This window comes from Pelophylax lessonae, assembly GCF_965119305.1.
Source record: "Pelophylax lessonae genome assembly, chromosome: 2".
NCBI lineage: Eukaryota > Metazoa > Chordata > Amphibia > Anura > Ranidae > Pelophylax > Pelophylax lessonae.
The window spans coordinates 336,648,475-336,661,568 of NC_138769.1; the positions used below are offsets into that span (position 1 = coordinate 336,648,475).

Below are 13,094 nucleotides of genomic sequence, written 5' to 3' on the forward strand. Positions count from 1 at the left end.
AGGCTGGACTACTTGACATCCAGGAAAATTGTATTACAGTGGTTAAAAATATCTCATATTTTGCAGACACAAACTGCCAGGGATTTCAGGGATTTTGGTTTGTGACAGAAATGCGTTTTAGCAGTACATCATTTTCTGAATCTGCTGCATGCTGTTGCTGTTTGTTGCTGAAACCTAAAGGCTGATTTAAGTCTTATTTATGTGATGGAATTGAGGGATCAGTGTGTGCCCAACCAATTCGTATGAAGCAAATCATTTGTTTTTTTTTTTGTTTTTTTTGTGCCTTAAGGTAGAAGGCAAAGAACAATCTTCCCTGCACTTTTGTGTAAGATTTCCGGAAACATAAGTTCCCCACATTTTGCTAACAGAGCATGAGAAATGCTATCGTTGCCAAACACACAGTTGGCCACTGGTGTTCTTCTACAGACATCATAGAAAGGACAGAAGTGTCTTTTGTACTTTTCTGTTATTATTCTGCAATTGGGACCCTACTATTGATGTCATAAAATATGTTTGCCTGTTAATAATAATAAAGGTAAGGAACCCTCTCAAAAAATTAGTTGTTCCTCCAATGTACTGCGTTAATGCACCCTGGCTGTGGCATGTGGTATCATCGTGTGCTGGTAGTCCCTTCCTGGCCACAGATAATGCACATCACATGCATGCAAATTGGTGACTTATGTGGTACAGTAGCAATCAGCGGACCATAGAAAAAAAAAAAAAAAACAGGACCCCAGTTGAGTAGGTGACCTACCTAGGTTGAGAAGTGCATTTCTAGCATCTAATGTACCAAGAATGGGAAGTTAACTATGCTAGAGTCTGAAGAAATTTAAGCAGGACTTTGTTTTACACATAATTAACCCAATGAACATGTCTGTACACCTAACATCATGTGAGATTTTCCAAATTTGATTAGGCTTACACTTTACCAGCTGTGAATGGGTCAAGAGAGAGGGAAAAACTTTAGTTTCATCGCCTTTAGGATGGTACCATCAGAGACAAGGCTGTCATATGGAAGGAAAAGCCTGGTACTTTTTTTTTTGCATAGTATCTTGATCCTCTATAGTCCTCCATTTATAAGTTTGTGATATCAGAAACCTGAAGAAATAAACTTGATTTCTTTTTCATATCTTCAGTCAGTAGAGCGAACGAAATCACAGTGTTGGTGTTTTTGACTGATAATCCTGTAGGGCAACTCTAGCCAATTAGCTAAATACATGGTTTAACAGTATATTTACCTGCCAACTAGCTGCAAAATAGTTTTTATACTCTAGTGCAGGGCTTCCCAAACTTTTTTGGGCCGAGACCCACTTATGAATACAGATTTTTTTCGGGACCCCCTTGCTTGTAATTGAATATTGTAAAGCGCTACAGAATTAAGGTATAGCGTGCCCACTTTCAATGCAGAGAGACCAGCGTGCCCCCTTTCAATGCAGAGATACCAGCATGCCCCCTTTCAATGCAGAGATGCCAGCGTGCCCCCTTCAATGCAGAGATACCAGCGTGCCCCCTTTCAATGCAGAGATGCCAGCATGCCCCCTTTCAATGCAGAGATGCCAGCATGCCCCCTTTCAATGCAAGAGAGGCCAGCATGCCCCCTTTCAATGCAGAGATGCCAGCATGCCCTCTTTCAATGCAGAGATGCCAGCATGCCCCCTTTCAATGCAGAGATGCCAGCAAGCCCCCTTTCAATACAGAGATACCAGCGTGCCCCCTTTCAATGCAGAGATACCAGATGGCCCCCTTTCAATACAGAGATACCAGCGTGCCCCCTTTCAAAGCAGAGATACCAGCGTGCCCCCTTTCAATGCAGAGATACCAGCGTGCCCCCTTTTAATGCAGAGATGCCAGCATGCCCCCTTTCAATGCAGAGATGCCAGCATGCCCCCTTTCAATGCAAGAGATGCCAGCATGCCCCCTTTCAATGCAGAGATGCCAGCATGCCCCCTTTCAATGCAGAGATGCCAGCATGCCCCCTTTCAATGCAAGAGATGCCAGCATGCCCCCTTTCAATGCAGAGATGCCAGCATGCCCCCTTTCAATGCAGAGATGCCAGCAAGCCCCCTTTCAATACAGAGATACCAGCATGCCCCCTTTCAATGCAGAGATACCAGCGTGCCCCCTTTCAATACAGAGATACCAGCGTGCCCCCTTTCAATGCAGAGATACCAGCGTGCCCCCTTTCAATGCAGAGATACCAGCGTGCCCCCTTTCAATGCAGAGATGCCAGCATGCCCCCTTTCAATGCAGAGATGCCAGCATGCCCCCTTTCAATGCAAGAGATGCCAGCATGCCCCCTTTCAATGCAGAGATGCCAGCATGCCCCCTTTTAATGCAGAGATGCCAGCATGCCCCCTTTCAATGCAGAGATGCCAGCAAGCCCCCTTTCAATGCAGAGATGCCAGCATGCCCCTTTCAATGCAGAGATACCAGCATGCCCACTTTCAATGCAGAGATGTCAGCATGCCCCCTTTCAATGCAGAGATGCCAGCATTCCCCCTTTCAGTGCAGAGATGCCAGCATGCCCCCTTTTAGTGCAGAGATGTCAGCATGCCCCCTTTCAATGCAGAGATGCCAGCATGCTCCCTTTCAATGCAGAGATGCCAGCATGCCCCCTTTCAATGCAGAGATGCCAGCATGCCCCCTTTCAGTGCAGAGATGCCAGCATGCCCCCTTTCAATGCAGAGATGCCAGCATGCCCCCTTTCAGTGCAGAGATGCCAGCATGCCCCCTTTCAGTGCAGAGATGCCAGCATGCCCCCTTTCAATGCAAGAGATGCCAGCATGCTCCCTTTCAATGCAGAGATGCCAGCATGCCCCCTTTCAATGCAGAGATGCCAGCATGCCCCCTTTCAATGCAGAGATGCCAGCATGCCCCCCTTTCATTGCAGAGATGCCAGCATACCCCCCTTTCAATGCAGAGATGCCAGCATGCCCCCCTTTCAATGCAGAGATGCCAGCATGCCCCCCTTTCAATGCAGAGATGCCAGCATCATCATCCTCAAAATCAACCCCAAAGACCATCAGCTCATCTTGTATACTCTTCACAGACACAGGCATGATGCCACACTACTGACCTAGGTGAGATGTTAGTTCTTGTGTCCACAACAAAGCCTCTGGATAAGGCCGCTTGCTGCCCTTAGAAGTCCTCCAACCCCAGGCCGATATAGAGCAGGCGATATCCTGCACTCAGGGAGTGAAACTTCCCGCGCTCTATGGGATGTAGCGCTATGCACCTGTGTCCCTACAGTCAGACAAGTACACAGTGCCAGCAAGGCCACAGGGAGGGGTGTCACCACCACCAATCATATCTATGCACGGACAGTGCTGCCCGGACAAACCGTGAGGCCTGCACAGCAGCAATGCACGCACACTGTCTCAGGGTCAGCACAGACACGGAAAACACAGCACTATCACAGCACTATTTCCGCCGGGCCCGGCATTATGACATCTATGCACCCTCCTTGCTAGGCGACTGCCGGCGACCCACTCAGATGCGGCTCGCGACCCACCAGTGGGTCACGACCCACAGTTTGGTAAGTCCTGCTCTAGTGATTCTCCCATCCCTGCTATGCTATGTGGATGCAGATAGCAAAGCGGATTTACAGCACTTTTCACAGTCTGGTATTTTGCCGCTACTGTGACGCTACACGACTCTGAGGTAGGAGACTTCTAGTCACATTTAGGGGTATTTGACACCCCCCCCCGCCATGTTATTAACCACTTAAGCCCCGGAGGATTTTCCTGCTAAACGACCAGGGGGTATTTTGCGATTCGGCACTGCGTGACTTTAACGGACAATTGCGCGGTCGTGCGACGCTGTACCTAAACGAATTTGACGTCCTTTTTTTCCCACAAACAGAGCTTTCTTTTGGTGGTATTTGATCACCCGTGCGATTTTTACTTTTTGCGCTATAAACAAAAAAAGAGCGTACATTTTGCAAAAATAACAATATTTTTCACATTTTTTTATATGAAATTCCCCCAAAAAAAAATGTAAAAATCAAAATTTTTTAACATTTTCGGCCAATTTGTTTTATGCTACCTATGTTTGGTAAAAAAAATCGCAAAAAGCGTATTTTGATTGGTTTGCGCAAAAGTTATCGCGTTTACTAACAAAGGGAAAGATTTTTGTCATTTTTGTTGTTTTTTTTTTTAACGTGTAATGGCGGCGATCTGCGATTTTTTTTGCGGTACTGCGACATTGCGGCGGACAGATCGGACCCTTGACTGACATTTTTGACACTTTTGGGGTTACCAGTGACATTTCTACAGTAATCAGTGCTATACATATGCACTGTTACTGTAAAAATACACTGGTAGTGAAGGGGTTAACTTTATTTGGGAGGGAGGGGCTGTGTGTATCCCTAGGGGCGTGCTTTCTGCTGTGATTGGCTGTGGCTTGAGCTGTAAGGACACTGATCAATGGATCTACATACTAGATCCGTGTGATCAGTGTCTTTACAGCGAGGAGAATGACAGGTGGCTTGTTTACACAAGCTGCCTGACATTCTCCCTCTCCCCCGCCGATCGCCGAGTGACCGGCGGACATCGGGTCCGCTGGTCACACGCGCGGGGGGGTCCGTGACCGCGCGGGAGCGGGAGCGCGCCTCCGCAGGCGCGCGCTCGCTCCCCAGAGCCTCACAGGCGAGCGACGTAGACCTACGTCACTCTGCCTGTGAGGGGCTGACTGCCGCAGTAAATATACTGTGAGCAGTCGGCAAGCGGTTAAGGACACGGACAGAATCACATCATCTAGTTACTGTCTCTGTGTCCCAGGAGCAGTGCAGTCAGACAGCAGCAGCTGCCCAAGATAATTGCCATTGAAAAAAACCACATAAACCAAACAGTGAGAGCTGGGTTGAAAAGTGGTTAAGAACAAACTTGCAGAGATAGGACTACCCACAGAGCAAGATCTGGGTCAAAAGGTTGCCAGCACAGGATCAGAGAACTCACAAATCACACATTCAGTATAAATAGCTAAGGCTGATTAAAACGTACAAAAAAATTAAAGATTCACGCAGTGCTTTAAAGAGACGAGAGAGGTGACATAGGAATGTGGAAACTCCAATGTAAAGACAGGAAACATATCCCAGACTGCAGATTGAAGGTCAGGGGAGATGTGAACAGAAAACAATAGTGTAACAGGTAGAGCATGTGCACAGCTTACAGCTAACCTACAGTTGAGTCCAGCCTTAGCCTCACATGAACTCCTTCCTATTCTTTTGTCTGTCAATGAACATTACTAGAATAGTGACACCCATCCTGACCTTCCTCTTTCCTGTGAAACAAGAACCTACCCCTTCCACCAATGAACTCATGGAGCAAGCCCTGTTCTTGAAAGCCTTTGAATGTCAGCACGCGTGGGCATATAAAAACTGATTTCAGGTGAGTACTAGGGTTAGTGGAGACACTTCTGCAAAATTGATTTTGCTGAAAAATCACTTTAGCATCACTAAAATGATTTGTAAAATTGGTTTCAAAAAAATATTTAGTGGGTGTTTTTATCGGTGTATGTTGGTTGGTTTGTTTTTTTTTTTTTTAATTTAGAATAGCTGTAGAAGTTTCTAAATCTATATTAGAGGAAAAAGAAATCAGTTTACAGCTCAACTAGGTGAATTGTAGGTAAAAATAGGTTGAGGGTTGAAATCAAAATAGGAAACTTGAAACTATACATCTGCCGCCACTAGTAAACTACATTGTCAAATAGGGAAAAACTGAAGTGGTATTCTCAAGGTGGACATTACTGGCACAACAACATGACACAATGTCGTAAAAAAATTATACATTTTATTCAAAACATATTTAAAAAATTATTATTTTAGAAACACATATACAAAAAAACATTGTTATATAAAAAATGTAATGCAACCACATAATTGAAGGTACTAGACATAGCCAGGAACCATTTGTTCTATGGTTAGAACCATCCAATATTAAAAGTTTTGATGGTATATTTCCAACGGTGCTGGTGGATTCACTTGTAAACAATAACGTTCTCTACATGTTTCGCACTGCCGCACTTCTTCTGGAGAGTATCGTTAAGTATATTAGTCAAAAAAATTATTTTTTATACTAATATTAGTCAAAAGGTCTAAGAGAAAAAGGGGGATATGCATGAAAATTCATACAAAGCAACCCAGTTTCAATGAAACAATGCTTCTAGTAATGCACACATGTGTGCGGAAACCGCCGTACCCAGATGGCATACATATAACCTTATATAATCTCTTACCAATAATCAATCAACATTGCAAGATACATTAGACAATCCAAAAACAAAGTCAAGTAAATAGCTATTATAAATTGTAGCTATTTACTTGACTTTGTTTTTGGATTGTCTAATATATCTTGCAACATTGATTGATTATTGGTAAGAGATTATATAAGGTTATATGTATGCGCTTCTGGGTACGGCAGTTTCCGCACACATGTGTGCATTGCTAGAAGCATTGTTTCATTGAAACTGGGTTACTGGGTAAATTTCCAATAACTTGGTTTAATAAATGGGGGTGGATGTTCACCAAAGAGTTTTAGGTGAATTTTGGGAAAATATAGGTAAAGTTACCATAGAATCAAACAGCATATCACAATACAACTCATTTTAATTTTTTTCTGTGGGAAAAAAAACAATTTTGTTTGTTGGCACAAGAACCAGTATAGTTGAAAAGGGCTCCCATAACCCTCAGGAGTCATTTATTGCCTCCTGTGCCTTTTAACTCAACTTTACTTCATCTTACCTAACAATCATAAAAATATGAGGGACCTCTCTAATATATTCAGGTAATGTGGTAAGTAAATAAACAGAGACTTACCTACAGCTAAGGTCTACTGACTCACCACAATCAGGCAGTGTGGTCCATGTAACCCAGATAAAGCATAAATAAAAACATTGGTCTGAAAAGAACCCAAAAGAATAGAAATACACAGATTCAAAATCATTTAGGCCCCGTTCACATAGGGGCGATCCGACTTCGGGAGGCGACCTCCGAGGTCGCGGTGCAAGCAGCGCGCCGCGACCTCGGAGCGGCCGCCACGGACTTCATAACATTGAAGTCTATGGCGGTCGCCCCAAAGAAGCTCCGGACCCTTTTTCTAAGTCGGAGCGACTTGTGTCGCTCCTATTAGAACGGGTCCGCAGCTTCCCTATGGGAGGCGACCTGTGAGGCGACCAGGTCGCCTCACAGGTCGCCTCAGTGTGAACCGGGACTTACCTGCCATATTTTTGTTATTGGTTGCAAAGAAGTAAATTATTTTGTAAATATTTTGCTTTTTTTGCTATGCATTCTAAAAAATCTTTCTTGGTTCTTTTTTATTTTTGTTACTATGGGTAAAATTTGCATGTATTTATATCTAGAAATGTGTCTTCTCTTTTGATATAGGTTAAAGCTTAAGTTTGGTAAAAAAAAAAAATCAGCACAATGGACATGTGTGACTTACTGTTAATCCAGTGTATCCCTTGTGCTGCTGGCTCATGCTTCCCTTGCTTTCCTTGAAATATTTTGTCATCTTATCCCTTCCACCACAATTCTATGAATGAAAAATGGCCTATGAATGGATGCCAGGTGGATGATTAAAAGGTCCTCATCCTCTATTCATATATTCTGTTTCAGTCAGAAGCTATAGTAAGGCCTCTATGAAGGGAGAAATGAGGCGTAAATGGCGGGCATAGTCAGAAACTCTTGCTGATGAGAGCCTGTCACATCTCCTCCATTCTGTTATTGGAGGGGCCGTTGGAGGATGTAAACGTCAAGAAAAGCAGGGGCCAATAGCACAGGGGATTCATTGGATCAATTGTAAGTAACTTGCCTTGTGCCCGTTTTTTTTCAACTAAACTTAGGCTTTCACCACTTTAGTTCCGAGAGATTTATCCCCTTCATGACCAGGTAATTTTTTGCGATACGGCACTGCGTTTCTGACAAATGCGTGGTAAAGCAACGCTGTACACAAAAAAAAAAAATGATGTCCTTTTTTCCCCCCCCACAAATAGAGCTTTCTTTTAGTGGTATTTGACCACCTCTGCGTTTCCTTACTTTTTGCACTATGAACAAAAAAAAATTTGAAAAAAAAATATATATTTTTTACTTTCCTTTCTGCTATAAAACATATTCCAATAAAAAAATTTAAAAAATCGAATTTCTTCATTATTTTAGGGCAATATGTATTCTGCTACATATTTTTGGTAAGAAAAATCTCAATAAGCGTATATGGATTGGTTTGCACAAAAGTTATAGCATCTACAAACTATCGGATATTTTTATTTATGCATTTTTTTTACGTGTAATCAGGGACTTATAGCGGGACTGCGATATTGCGGCAGACATTTTGGACCAGTGACACCAATACAGGGATCAGTGCTAAAAATATGCACTGTCACTGTACTAATGACAATGGCTGGGAAGGAGTTAACATCAGGGGCGATCAGTGGGTTAACTGTGTGCCTAACCTGTGTTTTGCTATAGTTTGGGAGGTGCTTTTACTAGGGGAAGCCATGGATCCTAGTCCCTGCTTTGCAGAGACACAGGATCCATGCCTTCCCTCCTGTCAGAATTGCGATCTGCCTTGTTTACTTAGGCAGATAGCCATTCTGTGTCTCTGCTTGATGATGGTCAGGGACATTGAGTCCGCGGTACCCACTGATGAGCTCCCGCTGTGTATAATCACAGCGGTAGGAGGCAGCGGCACGCATTTGCACCCTCTACCTAGAAGAGCCAGATCCAGCGCGCAGCTGCCGCCCTGTAGCAGTAAAACTGCTACAGGATGGTCAGCAATTAGTTAAATTGATTTTTTATGTGACTATTTCTCAATAAAGATCCCTGTCTTTTGATAAAACTGTGATCTGACTAAAATACTAGAAAGAGCAGGGCATAATACATTCATGTGTTCCTAAAACAAGTAACCAGCTTACCAACTACTATACAGATTGTTGGCCATCGAGGTACAGTCATCTAAAGACTTTAGCATGCCATCTAAATGTGACTGATAAAGTCTATTTTAGTAATATCACAGTAATAACAAAAAAACAAGTTCTTGTTTTTTACCACATTCCACAAAAATTTTAACTGCTTGCTGTATTACATTGGAAAGTGGCCCAAATAATTTCCATGAAAAGCAACATTTTACTTGCTGTTAGTTAAACTTTGGTAACCTTGCGCATCCTGTTTTGCACATTCTGGATAGTAACTGCTTTTTTTCATAACAATCTCACTGGTAAAATTACTGCCACTGGGAAGCACTGAAACAGGATGCTACTGCCACTGAAATAATGGTTATTATGAATATTTGGGATACAAAAAGCTGTTGTTTTATTCACTGCAAATCACATGTGATCACAGTTAGGCACAGCTGTGAGCAGAAATGCTGCTATATAAAAACTAGCAGAGCCAGAAATGAAAACGCTGTGTGTTATGGTACCAGGAAAATTTTGTTCTGTCGCCTAAACATAAAATGCTTAGTAGGTCTGTTGTTGCTGATTTAATAGCAGTAGACTTATTTGGTGTGGAGCATCTTTTCAAATTGTTTCAGATGCCCTGTAAATTCTAGTTTTGTCCATATGCAGCACAGTATTGTTTTTGCAATTAGCATTTTTCAGCATTTTTGTTTTTAAAAATGGACATAGTCAAATGAAATTATCTACATCCTTGCCTTTAGCCAGCTACCATTTGTGGCTTACCCTTGACTCTCATTCCAAAGACAACAACCATTATATACTACTTTCCAATTCCTGTATAAGCTGCAGCTGATGTACTATATATTTATACATTTAGTAATTTTATTAAGCACCGGGAATTATCCCATATCAGTTAACAAAATTCAGATATTCTCAAACTGTCATTTTCAAGTACAATTGTAACTCTGATTGGTCCATGTGAGGCATTACAGGCAATTCTAATAGAACAGTGATGGCGAACCTTGGCACCCCAGATGTTTCGGAACTACATTTCCCATGATGCTCACCTACACTGCAGTGTGCATGGGCATCAGGGGAAATGTAGTTCCAAAACATCTGGGGTACCAAGGTCCGCCATCACTGTTATAGAAGATGCTTTGGTAAATAAAACCATAATATTTGCTTGTATTGGAACAACAAAATAACTGAAAGAAGCATGAAGGTTGCCATTGATGGCCACTCCTACACCCTTACTCCAATACCTTGAGTCACTGATCTGTAAAAAGTATGTAGCTAAGGGCTTGTCTTTGACTTTCTTGATCTGCATACTTGAAATAAATCAGTGACTCATAAAGGATTACAATAGGGGGATTCCCAGTCAACTAGCGTTTTCAGGAGTAAAGAAAAAACATCCTCCGTATTTCTTTTAGCCCATGTTCACATTGGTCGGATTTGACATGTCAAATTGCATGTCAAATCAGGGGCAATGGCACAGTCAGAATCGGTGTGACACCGATTTTGCGGTGCCGCACCGATTCCCAAAAGTCATTTCTGCACTACTTTTGGCGACTTTGGAGGGCAATTTCAATAGACATCTATGCAGGAACCCACACAGGTGTCTGTAAAATCGCCACCGAAATGGGACTGAAAATGCCACTTTGAGCTGAACTCACATGATTTCAAACCTTCCTCAGTGTGAACCTAGGCTAAAGACAAGATTACTTTAAAAAATAATTCCAGACATGGAATATTTGTACAGCTTGGACCAATGTAACTATGCATATACCATACCTGTGGGATCCCTCAAGACTTCATGTGTTCAGAACGCATCAGGGCAGCTTCTCAGGACAGGACCCAGGAACTAGTAAAGATCATTGGAGTAGTGGCATCTACAACAGTGATCTCCAGTTTCTAGAAGGGATGCCACAGACATGGTGTACACATAGGTATATTGGTCCAAGCTGGATCAAACTGACTATGCAAAAATATCTATACCTGCAAATCTTCTTTAAGTTTCATTGCCTTTTTTTTACCCAAAGTATACAAAGAATTGATGAATGTTTTTATCATATTTTAAACCTGTAATGAAAAAATATGTTTTTTATTTCTTCAGCTGTAATAGTTGGAGGTGTAGTCGGAGCCCTGTTTGCTGCATTCCTAGTGATGCTGCTGATTTATCGCATGAAGAAGAAAGATGAAGGAAGTTATGCTCTGGAAGAGCCCAAACCAGCTAGTGTTTCATATCAGAAACCGGACAATCATGAGGAGTTTTATGCATAGTTAGGGGAACATGGCCTTCAGTTTCCCTTTCGTCAGTCCCGATGATCAGTGAGCCTGTGGACGGATCTTACAATCCTGGCTTCCATCTTGGATGGAGAGCTGTGTCTGTTTCTAGATCACAACTACCTGAATTGTGATATCATAAAGTGTTGTCAAACCTGGATACTCAACCAACCCTTTGGAAGTAGAGAATGTTCTTATTGTCCGACTTCTCCATCCATTCCTTTTTGCGTTTGTAAACTGTAAATGCCCACAACTGCCACGTGCTTCTTTGAGGGTTCTTCTAACATGCTTGACTGATTTCTATTTCTGTGGCCATCATGTAGCAGATTCTGGTACCCACAAAAGCACAAGTGATACCCACTAATTCAGTATTGGCATATGGCATATAAAATACTTTCTGCCATCGCAGGTGTGCAATTTTTTTTTTTTTATATATAATATTTCCAAAGTAGGTTGTTTATGTAAATGCTGAAAGGAATTGTGAATGTCATGTATAACTTGTATTTATCAATTTAATACATTTATATTGATTACAGTCCAACCACAGGCTTCACCATCAAGCTGTAAATAGGTACTTGTGTAAATTAATAAAATGCTAGGGAATCTAATTAGAAAATAAGCAACACAGCTTTTTTAACATTAAACAAAACATTTTAAAGCAAATATGATATTATGTGGGTGTAAAGAATGAAATACGGAGAACTCTTTTTGATTGAAAAAGGTACTGTGATGGAAAGAGATAATAAATGAGCTTTGGTTACATTAGATGCCTTGGTTAAACCAATAATCTACCTTTAAATATGTTATAATTAAAATTAAAAAAGGGTCCACATCCTCCTACATTTTTAAAGAAACCAACCTTATTTGTTTGGGTGCCTTTTTAAATACCCTTAACCAATTGATTAATACAAAAATCAGGACTATCATCCAAGACACGATTGGGGGTTCTGTAAGTGTTCTTTCCAAGAGCCTTTGTGAACAAATCCAAGCTCCATGAGCCAATAGTCTTCTTTAAAACTAATTTAATTTGTTTCTTTCCAGGTAAGGAAAATAAATCCAGTTTTTGCCCGATAAACAAAACATAAAAGCATAATTGACACCAAATACAGCATGTGTATAACATTTTCCCCAAGTTATATTCACTCAGCTGTAGATTTAAAAAAAAATCATACCAATAAGTACATTCTTAGTCTAGAAATTATACTAAACCTTTCATTTATTGGAAATACTTCATATGATTCCACAGTTAAACTGACAGATATCACTTAAAAAAATAGAGACTGAAGAGGGAAAATAATTATCTTTATTTTTGGGTTGATGCCTGTGGGTTGAATCAACCACCAGATTCTGATATTTCTTGTGTACCTAATGACTCTTACCCACTGCAGCCATGACTGTTGGGTCACATGTACCTTGTTGAGTTTGTGTTTTCTTTACATTGTGAAGAATGCAGAGGGACAAGAAAACCTCTTTCTTCTGCAGCAGAAGAAATAAGAACACATAGAATGAGAGCTGTTTAGCTAGGAACTAAAACAGAGAGAGAAGCTAGAAAGTGATTCGGTCCACCAGCACTGAAACTAAATTTTTGGTTGGACTGATGCATTAACTTGAATGAGGTCTTTATCTGGTAAGCATGTACCTTATATGTATCAACAGAAAAAAAATGATCCTTTCATCCCCTTTCTGCTCTCTCTGAAAATTGTGATACCTAGTCGCAGGATAAAAGTAGACTTGCGTTAATTACTCTTAATGACTTATACAAGTTAATACACTAAAACAGTAGTGTTCTCTTTATGTAAGATGAGTGTTTATTTAAAACATCCATCATATACAGGTGACTTCTAAAACAGTAGGAACCTCTGCACTTGTATGTTTGAAGAAACCACAAGTTTGATTCATTGGAATGAAAACTCCTATAATGT

General features: G+C 41.4%; 1 protein-coding gene across 1 annotated transcript in view; it reads left to right on the forward strand.

Annotated features, from left to right (window-relative positions):
• Positions 1-11,596, forward strand: part of SDC3 (syndecan 3) — a 197,517-nt gene extending 185,921 nt beyond the window's left edge. Inside the window, exon 5 of the mRNA XM_082246995.1 lies at positions 11,003-11,596. Within this exon, the coding sequence (XP_082103121.1) occupies positions 11,003-11,169 (167 nt within the window). The 3' untranslated portion in view covers positions 11,170-11,596. The remainder of the gene's footprint in view (positions 1-11,002) is intronic.
• The last annotated feature ends 1,498 nt before the right edge of the window (positions 11,597-13,094 follow it).